The following is a 14413-nucleotide window of genomic DNA, read 5'->3' as shown; positions in this document are numbered from 1 at the left end:
ACCCACCTTCTCAAGCGGTCTTGACTTTGTTGTTTTGCCATCACATCTCTTCATCTTGTCCTTCTGCTTTGGTTTTTGAGGGCGGCTAACAACCAAAAGTGCAATACTTCCCCCTTCTGGAAATTAGGACAAGATATTTAAATCCACCCCACTGATTCAGTCTGCCTAATGTACTCTTAAGAAAACTTTTCTGCTGGTCTCCAGGTTGCATAAGGATTTTAGAATGGTTTCCTGATCTCCATACTTTCTCAGTTCCTCTTTAATGCATAGACCTGGTTACCAATGTAAAAGACGATCTATGATGCACATCAGGGTTCAGTTCACAGCTTTCACACCAATGCAAATGAATTGCTTCAGCTTGGCAAATGGACTTAAGTTTATTTCAGTCAGAACAAGCAGGTTTGCAATGAGAATGCCATAAGAAGCATGCTCAAGTGTGTAAGTGACACAGGAAATGCAAACCTCAGAATCTGTCATATTCAGGAGAATAATTGAAAAGCCGGTTATGACCTTTGATGGAGCTGTGATTTAATGATTTTCTTGTGATAGAGAGAGAAAGAGAGGACAGAAGGCAGTAGGAGGAGGGAGAAGCATACAGAAAGACGTCTGAGCTGGTGTTGCTGCAGGGCACAGAGAAGAATGTCAGAAATGTCTGAGCTCTACCTGCTAACACAGACTCTCACATAACTGGCATAAGTGTGAACTCTTGTATCCCTGTGCATTTCTAAATGTGTTGTATTTGTGAGACTTGGTGCTCATGTTAAGGCATGTGTGTATCTTCTGTGTATGTGCGCCTGGACCAGCCTCGAACCCGTCAACCCCGGCTCGGATAGATAGAGAGGTTATTCTAAGCTTGCCCTCTAGCGCTCGCCGCTCTGCTGTCGTATTTTCTTCCTTGCCACTCTTTGTCTGAGCGTGGCGTCCCGAGGTGAAGCCGTCAGTCTCAGGCTCGCTGGAAATCCCCGTTCCCACACTGCTAAAGTTCCAGTGCTCCAATCTGAGCCATGCATCACCCAAAGTCAGACAAACCAGCTCGTCTTTCTCATGTTTCCTTTGCACATTCTTAAGGAGCAGGTGGATGTTTTTGTGATCCTTCAGTGATGTACCCAACAGGAAGGCTTCAGCTTTAGTAATTCCATTAATATCAGGTCTTTAAATATCACCAGCTGACCTTGCAGCACATAAAGCATTCATAATTTAGTATTGTCCTAATGGCATCTACAACCACAATTCCAAAAAAGTTGGGGCACTGTGTAAAAAGTAGATAAAACAAAATGTAATCATTTGCAAATCTCACAAACCCATATTTTATTCAAAACATGTCTGATGTTGAAACTAAGACATTTTACCATTTCATGAAAGATATTAGCTCCTGAGGAATGTCGTCCCATTCCTGTCTGATGTAGGATTCTAGCTGCTCATCAGTTCTTGGTCTTCTTTGCTGGATTTTTTTGTTTTATAATGCACCAAATGTTTTCTATTGATGAAAGGTCTGGACTTCAGTCAGATCAGTTCAGCATTCAAACTCTTTCATTGTGGAGCCATGCCATTGTGGATGCAGTATGGGCTCACATTTGGTTGGGACCCAGAGATCTCTTCCCTTAATCCTCTCTTATCGGCGGCCTTCCCTGAGCCTGAAGTTAATCTCTGACTCCCACATCTCTGAAGGGAAACTGCTGTCAGCCATCTAGGTGCAAGACCAGTCAATGCTTAGACAAGTCTTTTACAGCACCTGGTTATTATTGCTATTGAACCACCATTAAAGTTGAATGTGATGCATAAAGCTGCTGCAGCCAGTGGCGTCACAGTAAAAACCCAGTGTGTATATGTGTGCCTTTAACTCTGTTCCCACCATCTTTAATTTTAAGAGCTGTGGATGTTTTGTCTCTGTTTGTTTTTGCTGTGTGTTTGTATCTGTGTGTTATGGATGTCTGTCTGATAACCCCACCGCTCAACACACTGTATAATCATAAAAAAGTCAGCTGGTGCCGCGGAGTGTTTCACCTTAAAAGGCATTATCTGAAGCTCAGAGCGAGTCTGGACAGACAGTGTGGCTCCTGACCACAGAGATGACCGTTCACTAAAGCCAGTCTGAGGAATTCTCAGAGGAACTTTGAAGCCAGATAAATGAGGTTTAATGGCTATGACAGATATCAGTGAAATATCTGAGACAGGTCCGGTATAAATGGTTTTAGTATCTCTGATATGGTACAGTGTGTGAACAGTTTTTTCCATGAAACAAGACTTTCACATGGGTGTCATCTTTCACTGCTGCCATCATCACCCTGTGTTGTTTGTTGATATTGAGGCTTTAATATTAAAACCTAGTATATATGGGAAACTAAGAAAATACACCAAAGCCGTATATTTTTATGGAAACAAGATGTAAATGATCCTGTTATGTCTTTATCTCTGCAGCCTTGAGAGGCTCAGGTTTTCACACCTAATCCCTAAATTAAACACCATAGTTTATTGTTTTATTACGACTGTAGATCAACTTATTTTCCATCATATGAAAGCAATTTGTTCATTATTGAAAAAACATTTCATTATTTTTTTCTACTCAAATTAAAGCATCTATCTCACTTTTACTGTACTTTTAGCATATTAAGCAACCTTTTTTTAGTGGTTTCAAAATCCCCAGACTGTGGCGTGTGAAAGAGCTAGGTATTGATAACTCTGCTGCGAGGCAGTAACCGAGGAAAGGGGAGGATATTCTGTAATGTTTTCAGCGGGACATTCGTATCTTACTCTTTGTGACAGCCGTGGTACAAATATGACGTAAACTTAAACCGCACAAGCATATGATCAAACTGCAGTCAACAACTCTGAGGACACTGTGCCCTGGAGTACAATACTATTACATGAGTTATTTTTATGTCCTTGAGATGTTGTCTAATGCAGAAAGTTTCCGTGATGAGTGTTTTCAGCTTTTTAGGGCTCTGACAGCAGCTTTATGAAACATTTGTTTGTGATACAGAGACGTACATTTGAATACATCGGCGTAAAAAATGGAAAGGCATGCCAGCAGCAATTAAAAATGTATTTACTATTGGGACTAATACAGTTAGGACTGTAATATTGTTTTATTTCTCTTCACCACCACAATGGGCTTTTACATTTGGGGGTAATGCTAGGGGGTTCAGGAAGTGAAGAACAGCCATTAGGGATGAATGGGAATGGAAAAAAGATAGTACATTAAAGCTCTAAGAGGACCAGTCGCTGAATCTATTATCAGAAAATGTCTAGATACACTGCACTGACAAACATATATTTGGCCACCTGACCCTTACACCAACAGGGACTGTAATGACGTTGTATTCAAATAATTAGACTTTAATATGGAGTTGGATTTGATGATGTTAGGCTTACTTGCAGCTACTCAGCCATGGAAAAGCAATACACGAAGCTCCCACCGTACAGATTTTGTGCTTACATGAATGCCAGTGGAAGTTCAGAACTCTTCAGCTATGGAATCAGGCAACTTATACACATCATACACCTTACCATTCATTGACCCTGCTCTGTGATTTTACATGGTCTTCTGCTTCGTGGCTGAGTAGCTGTTGTTCCTAAACTCTTTCACTGTCTAATAATATCACTTACAGTTGACTGTGGAGTATCAAGCAGAGAAGAAATTTCTCGATCTGTCATATTACAAAAGTGGCATCATCTACAGTAGGCTTGATGTCAGTGAGATCTTTAGAACGACCCATTTTGTATCACATATAGAGACTGCATGACTAGGAACTTGATTTTATACACCTGTGACAACAGGTCTGATTGAAACATCTGGATTCAGTAATTAACAGGTGTGGCCAGATACTTTTGTCCATAAGGTGTTTATTCAGCAAGATCTCCAAACTTTATGAAAATAGATTTTTCCCACAGTTTAACGGATTTACCTGGTACCAACCATTTCTGCTGTTGTGAACAGCACATGAGATGACATTTTGATAGTTCGCCGTAGCTGAATTTGAGACCTGAAAATCAGTTTTCTTTACTAATATTAATCTCTTAAAACATACAGTGTATTCAGAAAGCTTTCAGACCCCCTAAAATCAGGGGGAGAAGGGTCTTAGTGGGAGAGTTGATCAAGAACCTGGTGGTCACTCTGACTGAGCTCCAGAGATCCTGTGTGGACAAAGTTTCAGAAGAACAACCATCACTGCAGCCCTCCACTGATCTGGGCTTTAGGACAGAGTGGCTAGAGAGAAAGGGGAGTCTTTTGCAGACGTCAAACTCCAGAGGCTTCTGTCTAGTCACTCTGCCATAAAGCTATAGGTTGGTAGAGGGCTACAGGAATGGTTGACCTTAACAAAATTATGTTGCTGTCCAAATACCTAAAGACCTAACTGTATGTTGCTTTTTATGCATGCTATACTGCCAGTGTCTTAATGTTTACTATGAGTGCTAAGGAATGAAGATTATAGGAATTATGGCCTCTATTATTCCCCCACATGCAAACACACAACAAGGAATTATGTAAAACTAATTGAGCACATTAAAATCTATACATTGTTATTGTACACTTACTCTATTTTTTATTGTCTGATGAGTTTTTTTCCCTTTTTGCAGTAATCCAGTTTGGGTTCGTCTCCCTCTTCGTGGCTTCATTCCCACTCGCTCCACTTTTCGCTCTGCTCAACAACGTCATCGAGATCAGACTGGACGCCAAAAAGTTTGTGACGGAGCTACGCAGGCCGGTTGCAGTACGTGCTAAAGACATAGGTAAGCTCAGACCACATCCTTTTAAACACCCTGTGCGCTTCACCAACACATTTCAATGTATGTGGTACAATAACTGTGGATGGTCAGTAGATTGTATAATACATACAAACCCCCGTTATTGTTACTCATGAAGGAGTGGAAACATTTCAGGCATCCTTTTAAAGACTAAAGTGTTCCTTTACTCAGCATTAAAACCAGACAGGTCAGGTAGGTTTTTCAGCTGAATACACAAACTGTCACCCAGCAGCTATTCATTACCACCATGTTGTGGCCCTAACCTTAAAGCTCATATCTCTGCAAAATCTTCATCTTTTTGACACCTTTACATTTTTGAGTGTATCCACAGGCCATTATAGGCCTTAACTAATCCTGCTGGTCCAACCATGAGTCTGCTGAGTAGTGACATGAATGATATACCTTAACCTTCTTTCAAAAACTCATCTGAGTAATGTCAGAAATGCTCTTGCAATAACTTGAAATAAGCTCTTTTTGACAATCTGTCAATGTGCATCTGTGTGCAATCTGTCCACCACTCTGAAATTAGGATGCTCCAGTGCTGTTGTTGTTTTGTTTGTTTAATTTTTGTATTATTTGATAAATTATTGCTAAGTTTCCTCATCCTGTCAAAGTTTTGATGTCTTCAGCGCTTTGGCTTTGAAAAAATGCATCTGAATTTGATGATGTTCCCATTAGTGTCGGTTGTGTTTAATGTTGGTCATACGACTTATCAAAAGTCTGTATCTTTTTGGTGTTGTCTACATAATTAAAGACCATTAGAAGCACTCAGTAGTTCATTGTGGCCAAGTCAAGTATGTTTTCGTTTGTCTTTTTGTTTTAAGAATACTGATACTGAGGGCCGGTACCAATGTGCCACAGGTGACAACACATCCCATAGCCACAGTCGAATAAAAAGTATTTCTGTGCCCCTGCCACTCCAAATGAAAGTTATGAAATACCATCTGGGATTAATCATTTTTTCTTATTTTTCTTATCTCACGCTCTATTGGCATCTTTCAAAGAAAATTCTCGGACTTATTGAAGCCTACGGTACGGAGACAGCTTTTATTCACATGAGTGCATTAGTGCTGCTATTATAGTGAAGAATTAGTATTGATGGTACCAATCGTACCAATCGATATCTTTTTTTTTTTTATCTGGATGGGTTATTGTTGGTTTATGTTCATAGTGGAGGGAAGGAGGAAGAAGAAGAGGTCATTGATGAGTGATGGCCTTTAATGAGGGAGAGGGCAGCGTGCTGCTAGGTTTATATGTGAGCTCGTTTCAGCAGGAAAGGTCATTTATAAACAGTCAGACCATGTAAGAACCTTAAATTCCCTTTAAAATGAAATCCAAAATTTGTGTCAAAACACACTAGATATGTTGGGATAAGGTTGCAGGAAACATGAAAACAGCAAGATCTTTGTGTGTCAGAATTTTGGATTCCGACTGTTAAAAAGCTTTTGACCTCTTTCATGGCGAGGTTTAACTGAGTGGTGCTTTGTGCGATTATAGGTTAATGTTAGACTTTATGTCAGGAGGTTGTGAGGCATCCAAGGTGGGTCCTTGATTGTCATTCATCGTGGCACACTACACGAGAAACACAACTAAGTGTCAGGGCTGCAGGTCCCAAAACCCTAAGACTGTTGGATCGGGTGATAATCATGCTTAAAATGTGTAGTCTGACCTCAGTTTACAGTGTCTTTTAGTAGGAGGAAGCCCTATCCTAGCAAAATTGCTAATTTTTAGTGTAAGGAAAAAAATCCAACATAAATGTGGCTCTGCATTGAAAAATGACTTCATTGTAGTGATTGGGACCATAAACCGAAGCTGCTGCTTTATCTAATTTCTTTTTTTTTACATTTTCTTTTTATCTACAAGGTCTTTGAGGTTCCATTAGATAGCATTAAATATTTATGAAGATCGGTCATTTGTTTTTCAGTATTTCATGATAACATCCTCTCTCCTTGTCCCTCTGTCTTGCTCTTCAGGCATATGGTACAACATACTGAGTGGAATGGGGAAATTCTCTGTTATTATAAATGTAAGTATTAATGCAGTGCCCTGCTTTTTACTCTCTGCATATTTAAATAGAGATGAGGGCAGATGTCTGTTCACACTAATAACATGAAGACATGTACGTCACATTAAGTCATGTATATGACAAACTAAGATGTCTCTCATAGCACCCAAACTCTTTAATAAGTCACAAGCACAGAGTGGGTTTGGAGAAAAATTAGATTGTCTACATTTGTGTTAATGTCCATACTGGATAGCCTTCAAGTTGACAGCACTTTAATACATGCATTCACACTTTGTATCAACAATCAACAACTCCACTGATTACCAGCAGTTAGAGCTCATTTGCCTACCTCTTGTGTATGCAACAAACTATTCAACCTATCTGAGGCACTCAGGCTGGCTGGACCGACTGTCTATCCATCTGTCTGTCCAGCCAGCCAGCTACCCACCCACCCACATCCCTTATCCAGGGTCAGGTCATGGTGGCAGCATGTGAAGTTACTCAACCCAGACATCCCTCTCTCCAGCAATCTTTTCCAGTCCCTCCTGAGGGATTCCGAGGTGCCAGATGGAATATATAATCTCTCTAGCAGGTTCTGAGTCTGCCCCGGGGTCTCCTCCCAGTTGGACATGCCAAGAAGACCACCACAGGGAGGAGACCAGGAGTCATCCTGTTTAGAACCATCTCAACTGGCTCCTTTTGATGCAAAGGAGCACCGGCTCTACTTCTAGATCCCTCCAGATGTCCAAGCTCCTCACCGGATCTCTAATGCTAAGCCCAGACGCAGACATCCGCAATCTCATTCTTTCAGTCATTACTCAAAACTCATGACCATAGGTGAGGGCTGAAACATAGATCTACTGGTAAATCGAAAGCTTTGCTCTCTGGCTCAGCTCCCTCCATCATAACAGTCTGGTATAGCACCTTCAAAACTGCTGTCCACCTGTCAATCTCATAGTCCATTCCACCCTCATTCATGAACAACACCCCCAGATACTTGAACTTTTTCACATGGGGCCAAGACTCACTCCCCACCCAGAGGGAGCAATCCACCGTTTTCCAGCAGAGAACCATGGGCTCGGACTTGGAGGTGTTTACTGTCATAACAGCAGCTTTGCACTCAGCTGAAAACCGTCCCAGTACCGGCTGGGGGTCCCAAGCCGAGGAAGACAACAGAATCCAAGTGTCTCCCAATTGCATCTCAAGATCCCATGAAAATATGGCAAGGGACAGCCCTGGCGGAGGCCGGAACCCCATAGTCCTGTGGGAATATGATAGTATGTGTAGCGTCTAAGTGTCTAGAGATACACTGACTGTAAAAATTGAGGCCAATACTTATACTGATGTTTGAGATACTAATTTAATGGATACCAATGTCGAAACCGACATTTTTAAGATAACTTCGTTTGGCATAAGACTCCCACCATACCAACATTTTCGCTCATGTTTAGCCAGATCGAAGTTTGTCTAGGTGTCTTCTTCTGCCTAATAAAGAATATATCTTAATTCAGCAGTTGGATGCACCAGATACTAGTTTTAAATTGATTAAACATAAGAGTTAGAGATTGGCCACTGTTACGTGATAATCCATTTTTGCTAGGTGTTTGTCAACAGGGCTGATATTGGCAAATACAGAAGTTACAGCAGTGCATCAGTGCATCCCTTGTATCTACATTACTGATGTGCATTCACACCAAGCATGTAGGATTACAACTTGGTAACCAAGCACCCAAAAGGGATGTTAATTTGAGGAATAAATGGGGTACTGGCTGAATAAATACAGCAATAAACAGAACAGTATTGAAGGAGAATACTGCAGATTTTTATCTCTGAGTTTAGTTTTAACCGCTATGAGGAGGCATTTCAACTCAACCTCTAAATCTTGTTGAATGATGTATTTTGGAAATCTAAAGTCAGCTTTGTCATGGCTATTAAAAATTTAAGATCTTTATAGTGCCTTACAGTATGAAATGCATGGTCTAATTTGCTATAATGATTTGATTCTCAAGGGTTTGAAAGTTTTATTCTCATGAGTTTGACAGTTTTACTACATAACAAGTTCAAGTGTTCACAAGTATAAGTAAATTGTTTCCACATTAGATCAGAATAATGCTTAGCTCTGTTTATAAGCCTCATCGACCTCAAGGTTTTCATGGATAGGAGGTCAAATGTTAATGTGTGCTCAACACAGAGTATGAATCTCTCTCCTGAGCTTTAGGACATGTAATCCGGCTTTAATCAGCTCTTTTGTGTGCATATGTGTCTCAAATACAGATTTATCCTCTCTGTTTACTCTGAGATATCATCCTTCATGACCTTGGCAGATCCCTGAATCATGTCTGAAATACCTCAGCATCCTGATCTGCTGAGGTCAAGGTGTGTTTGTGAAGAAAGGAAAGCTCTGCTCGGGATTTGTCCTCCGCCGGCTAACCAAATCTTGTTCCGTTTACTTTTAATACTAAACAGATTTGCAGAGGATTCAGAAAAACCAGCAGCAGGAGTTTTATTTGATCTGGATTCAGCATGCTTAAACTCAGTTAAGCTACCCTGGGAGCAGCAAGGCGATGGAAAAGCGGGAGCAGACTTCCTCTTTTTGTGAATACATCTTGAAATTATGTATCAGCTCTGAAGGAAGTATCACTGATCCTATATGAAAACACATAAAGGAATTTCCTAAAATAGTGTAATTGGTTCTTGACATCTGAAAACAATACATTTGGCTCACATTGCACTGCTTGAAGGACGTTGACAAGTGTAATTTTGCAAGGTGAAATATGCTTTATGTTATAATTTATTTTTGGAATAAAAAAGCTTAACTCTGACTGTCTCTCTTCTCTCTGGAGGCCTTTGTGATCTCCTTCACATCAGACTTCATCCCTCGGCTCGTCTACCAGTACATGTTCAGTCAGACTGGCACCATGCACGGGTTCATCGACCACACGCTCTCCTACTTCAACGTGTCCAACTTTAAACCTGGAACGGCACCGCTCAACTCTGACCATGGAGACATCACCGTCTGCAGGTAGAAACAAACACAAATACACATGAAACATTAAAGTAACCAATAGTGTGCCTTTAGAAAGTATTTAGTCCCCTTCCCTTTTTCAGGTTTTGTCGGAAATTTGGAAATTTATTAAAAATGAAATACTGAAATATCAGTTTGACATAAGTATTTAGACCATCTGCAACAACACTTGAAATTTAGCACAGGTTCCTCCCATTTGTCTTGATCATTGCTGAGATGTTTCTGCACATTGATTAGGGTCCGCCTGTGGTAAAGTGAATTGATTCGACATGATTTGGAAAGGCACACACCTCTCTGTAGAAGGCCTCACAGCTGACAATGCATATCAGAGCAAAAACCAAGCCATGAGGTCAAAGGAACTGCCTGCAGAGCTCAGAGACAGGATTGTTGCAAGGCACAGATCTGGGAAATGCTACAAAAATGTCAGCTGCACTGAAGGGTACCAGGAGCACAGTGGCCTCCGTAATCCTCAAATGGAAGAAGTTTGGCACAACCAGGATTCTCCAAGATCTGGTCACCTGACCGAATTAAACAATCAGGAGAGACTGGCCTTTGTAAGAGAGGTGATCAAGAACCCAATGGTCACTCTGATTGAGCTCCAGAGATCCTGTGTGGAGATGGAACAAAGTTCCAGAAGGACAACCATCACCGCAGCCCTCCACTGATCTGGGCTTCATGGAAGAGTGGCTCTCCTCAGTGCAAAATACATGAAAGCACCTGAAGGACTCTCAGACTGTGAGGAACAGGATTCTCTGGTTTGATGAAACCAAGCTTGAACTGTTTGGCCTGGTCTGGAGGAAACCAGGCAGTGCTTATTACCTACTCAGTACCATCCCAGTAGTGAAGCATGCTGGTGGAAGCACCATGGTGTGGGGATGTTTTCAGCAGCAGGGACTGGGAGACTGGTTAGGGTTGAGAAAAAGCTGCAAGGAGCAAAGTACAGAGATGTCCTCTTTTTCCAGTTTCATAGTGTCTTGACCTCAGACTGGGCCAGCATGATAATGACCCTAAGCACACAGCAAAGACAACACAGGAGGGGCTTAGGGAAAACCCTGTGAATGTCCTAGAGTGGCCCTGACTAACCCTATCAAACATCTCTGGAGAGACCTGAAAATGGCTTTCCACTGATGGTCCCCATCCAACCTGACTGAGCTTGAGAGGATTTACAAAAAAGACTGGTAGAAAATCTCCCAATCCAGGTGTGCAAAGCTTGCTGCAACAGATTCAAACACACACAAGGCTGTAATTGCTGCTAAAGGTTCTTCAACTTAGTACTGCGTAAACAGTCTGAATACTTATGTCAATGTGTTTTTTTTTCCTTTTTCCTTTTTTTTTTTTAAGATTTATTTTGGGGCATTTATTAGACAGAGGAGGACAGTGGATAGAGTCAGAAACAGGGTCAAGAGTGGGGGAGAGACACGCGGTGAAGGGCCTCAGGCCGAATTCGTACCCGGGCTGCCCGCGTACATGGGGAGCGCCTTTAACCACTAGGCCACCTGCCCCCCTCTTTTTCTTTTCTTTGTTTTGCCATCAGAGTACTTTTTAAGATCTGAGAATATAATTAAATTTATTAGTTATCTACTTTTATCACAAAAATATCATAAAAGGCTTATCTTGTCAGATCAAACAGAAATACTTTCCTTTTCATAGTTTGTAATTTTGACCTTCACAAGTATATAAATCTTCACATTTATTCCCTTAAAATCCCTTTAAATGGTATACGTTACGGAATAAAATGCTGCAACAAAAAAGAAGTTTTGAGAAAATGTCATGGCTTAACTGAGTCTTTTTGTATATGCAGTCCTGCATATTTCCATATAATTCAGTCTGATAACAAGGAGTAATCAGGAGGTACTCATCTGACATGTTTTTATGCACTTTAGCTATGCATTACTGGAAAAACAAAACCCTCTTTACATGATTCTGTCAGTGGTCGGAGTTCTTTCCCCAGGTACATTTCCATAAATCCAATCCAGTAACAAGTGTATCTCCTTGCATTGAACTTGTGTTGTTTTGTCTCTTAATTGTGTAGTTAGCTTATCCATTTTCGTAGAAACTCTGAACTTATGTCTCCATTTCTATATATTTCTATATATTCAGACTACCAGGGCAAATTTTAGTCATGAAAAAACTATTTGGGATTTTACTTCACAGGGACTTTAAACATAAAATTCTCTCCAGAAAGGCTGCCTCCCAATGCTCTTGCTTCTGCTTGCCTTGTTAACTATTTCTTCTTTTTCTACTTCTTCTGCTTTAGTTCATGTTCTTTGCTCATGTGCGGATGTATTAAAATGAAAGAAACAGATTTAAATGGTATATGTGTGCCTTATAAAATAGATTATCAGGCTAAGCAAGGCTGTTTATCTGATTTTTTATGATCTGGTAATGGCCTTTATTAGATATGTTTACATAACTACTTGGGAAAGTAATTAATTTCTGTTGTTTTTACGATTTGAAAAAAAAAATATATATATGTATACAGTGCGTAACAAATTTATTAGACCACCCTAACCCTAACCAAAGTAAGGTTTATGCTGCAGCTGCCCTAAATTAACAGCATTGGTAATTACCAAAATCATTTTTTATGTTTCTGCAATGGTTAATACACCAATATGTAGAAGCTCTTTAACCCAAATGATATTTTTAATTCTAAAATATAATTATTATTGTCATCCATGAATTTTCAAATGTACTGATTTACAAAAAAACTGAAAACAAGTAAAGCACATTAATATTTCTTGATTATTATGTCAAATTATAGTTATTTACTTGCATTCCTGAAGAGAAAAATGAGTTTTAGCGGTTGAATGTTATGCTTGATTAATTTCTGACTTCTCAGAGAAGCCCAGTGAGCCGGCTCAGATTTGGGTGAATTCAGTTTGAAATCCCTCATTCCTGTTCAAAATGGTAAAACGTGGAGAGCTCATTGAAAATGAAAGTGTCCACATTAAAGCACTTCATGATGCTGGATGGTCTCTGAGACAAATATGACAGGTGGTCTAATAAATTTGTTAAGCACTGTATATATATATATATATATATATATAAAGAACTGTTTGACAGCACTATTAATATGTCATCTGCTTAGAGCAGTATTTTGTATGTACTGCAGGATTTATGTAATATATAGCATAATAGGATCGAATTGCTTGATCAAGTGCTTACAAAGATTTACGAAGCAGGAAATTGCAGAATTATTTGTGTGGTGGTCTTTATAGATCAAACTTAAGTGAAGTTTAAACTGCTATTAGCATGATGATCGCTCTGTAATATATTTGAGAAAGTCCCAGACAAAGGAAAGGTATGTTGACAGGTACAGTATGTTTACAAATATAATTAAGAGCTGTGCTATTATTGACTTTTGCATCCATAAATGTTGCAAACGCCGACTGAAGGGAAATAATTAATACAAACAGTAAAAATTGATTTTGAAAACCATAGAAAACAAGAGCAAATAAGCTCAGCGCCAAAGAAGTCGAATGTTGTTAGCTTCAAACACAGTACACTATTGTATCTACTATGCATTTTCCTTCATGCCAGTGGCAAGCATTTGCTCCATAATATCGATATAAAGCGCCGCAGAAGAAAAGGTCACGGATGCCACCGCCCACAGACAGAGGCCAACCTGCTGTTACATAACCCATCGAAGAATTACGATGCCAGAATGCAGTCTTTGTGTCTAAGTAGCGTGGTACGTCACCTCTGAAACACGATGGGATCTTGTCCGAAGAGAATACTTGCAACCATGAAATTGGCTGTAGGATTTGCCCAGAAGGGGCGTGTCAATTTTCACAGTGTGAAGCACTCTATAGATGTACAGACTGGATCTAGACAGCGAATTAGCCATTTGCCATGTAGGCAGTGCCTCCAGGCACAAGGCAAATGATTTCACTCTTTATGTAATTCAAAGTATTTCAAACACTCCACACAAGTCAACTCTTTCATTTCCTTTCCTTCGTGTGACACAGATCATCCATACCCCGCTTCATATCAATGATTTCATGCCAGAAGAAGGATAAAAAGGCTAATATTGATGGATGATGGTGTCCACCAGGGATTGGTGGGGTGAAGGACTGTGATCAAGAGATAAGATGAAGAGACAGGGAAGCATTGAAGGCTGTAGAAATATCCCAGAGAAAAAGGAAGGAAACAGAACAAACTGTGTGATAGAGGGAAACCACTGAGGTACTAAATCTTTAAAATTACAGTTAAAAACAGCAACATTGAGAACACTGTTTCTGTGCCAATGGGCAGACCGTCACTGTATGTCTCTGCAGTAATGTTCTCTGCTGCATTCCCAGAGCTGGATGAGTCAGGAAAGTTTGTTTTACAGGCTTTCCAGAGAAAAGAGCTTTTTTTTTTTATCATGAAAGGCATCATGCTGTTTTGTACTTATGTTAAATGAGTTAGAAATGGTACTTTGCATTGAGGAAGTGTAGCATTACAGTTACAGATTCTTGGTACATTTTTGGATTTGGGTATTTAAGTGGGTCCCAATTACCAAGTAATATTACAGTAATGAGTGGCAATTATCAAGTTATTTCCCAGATAAAAGTGAAAATCACCTTGTGATAAGTTGGCATTTTACCAAGTTATGACTTGGGAATATTAAGGAAATTACAATGTATTAATAATCA

At 40.0% G+C, this 14413-nt stretch overlaps 1 protein-coding gene across 2 annotated transcripts in view; it reads left to right on the top strand.

The window, feature by feature from the left end:
* The window catches only part of ano2b (anoctamin 2b), a 115663-nt gene that overhangs the window by 83722 nt on the left and 17528 nt on the right, over window positions 1–14413 (top strand). For both annotated transcript variants that reach the window (XM_041780781.1, XM_041780780.1), the window contains 3 exons: window positions 4579–4731; window positions 6720–6772; window positions 9595–9773. In XM_041780781.1, coding sequence (XP_041636715.1) covers window positions 4579–4731; window positions 6720–6772; window positions 9595–9773 — 385 coding nt within the window. The remainder of the gene's footprint in view (window positions 1–4578; window positions 4732–6719; window positions 6773–9594; window positions 9774–14413) is intronic.

This window comes from Cheilinus undulatus, linkage group 23, assembly GCF_018320785.1.
Source record: "Cheilinus undulatus linkage group 23, ASM1832078v1, whole genome shotgun sequence".
NCBI classification, from domain to species: domain Eukaryota; kingdom Metazoa; phylum Chordata; class Actinopteri; order Labriformes; family Labridae; genus Cheilinus; species Cheilinus undulatus.
Note: the sequence above shows the minus strand (reverse complement) of the source record. Positions and strands in the feature narration are given on the sequence as shown.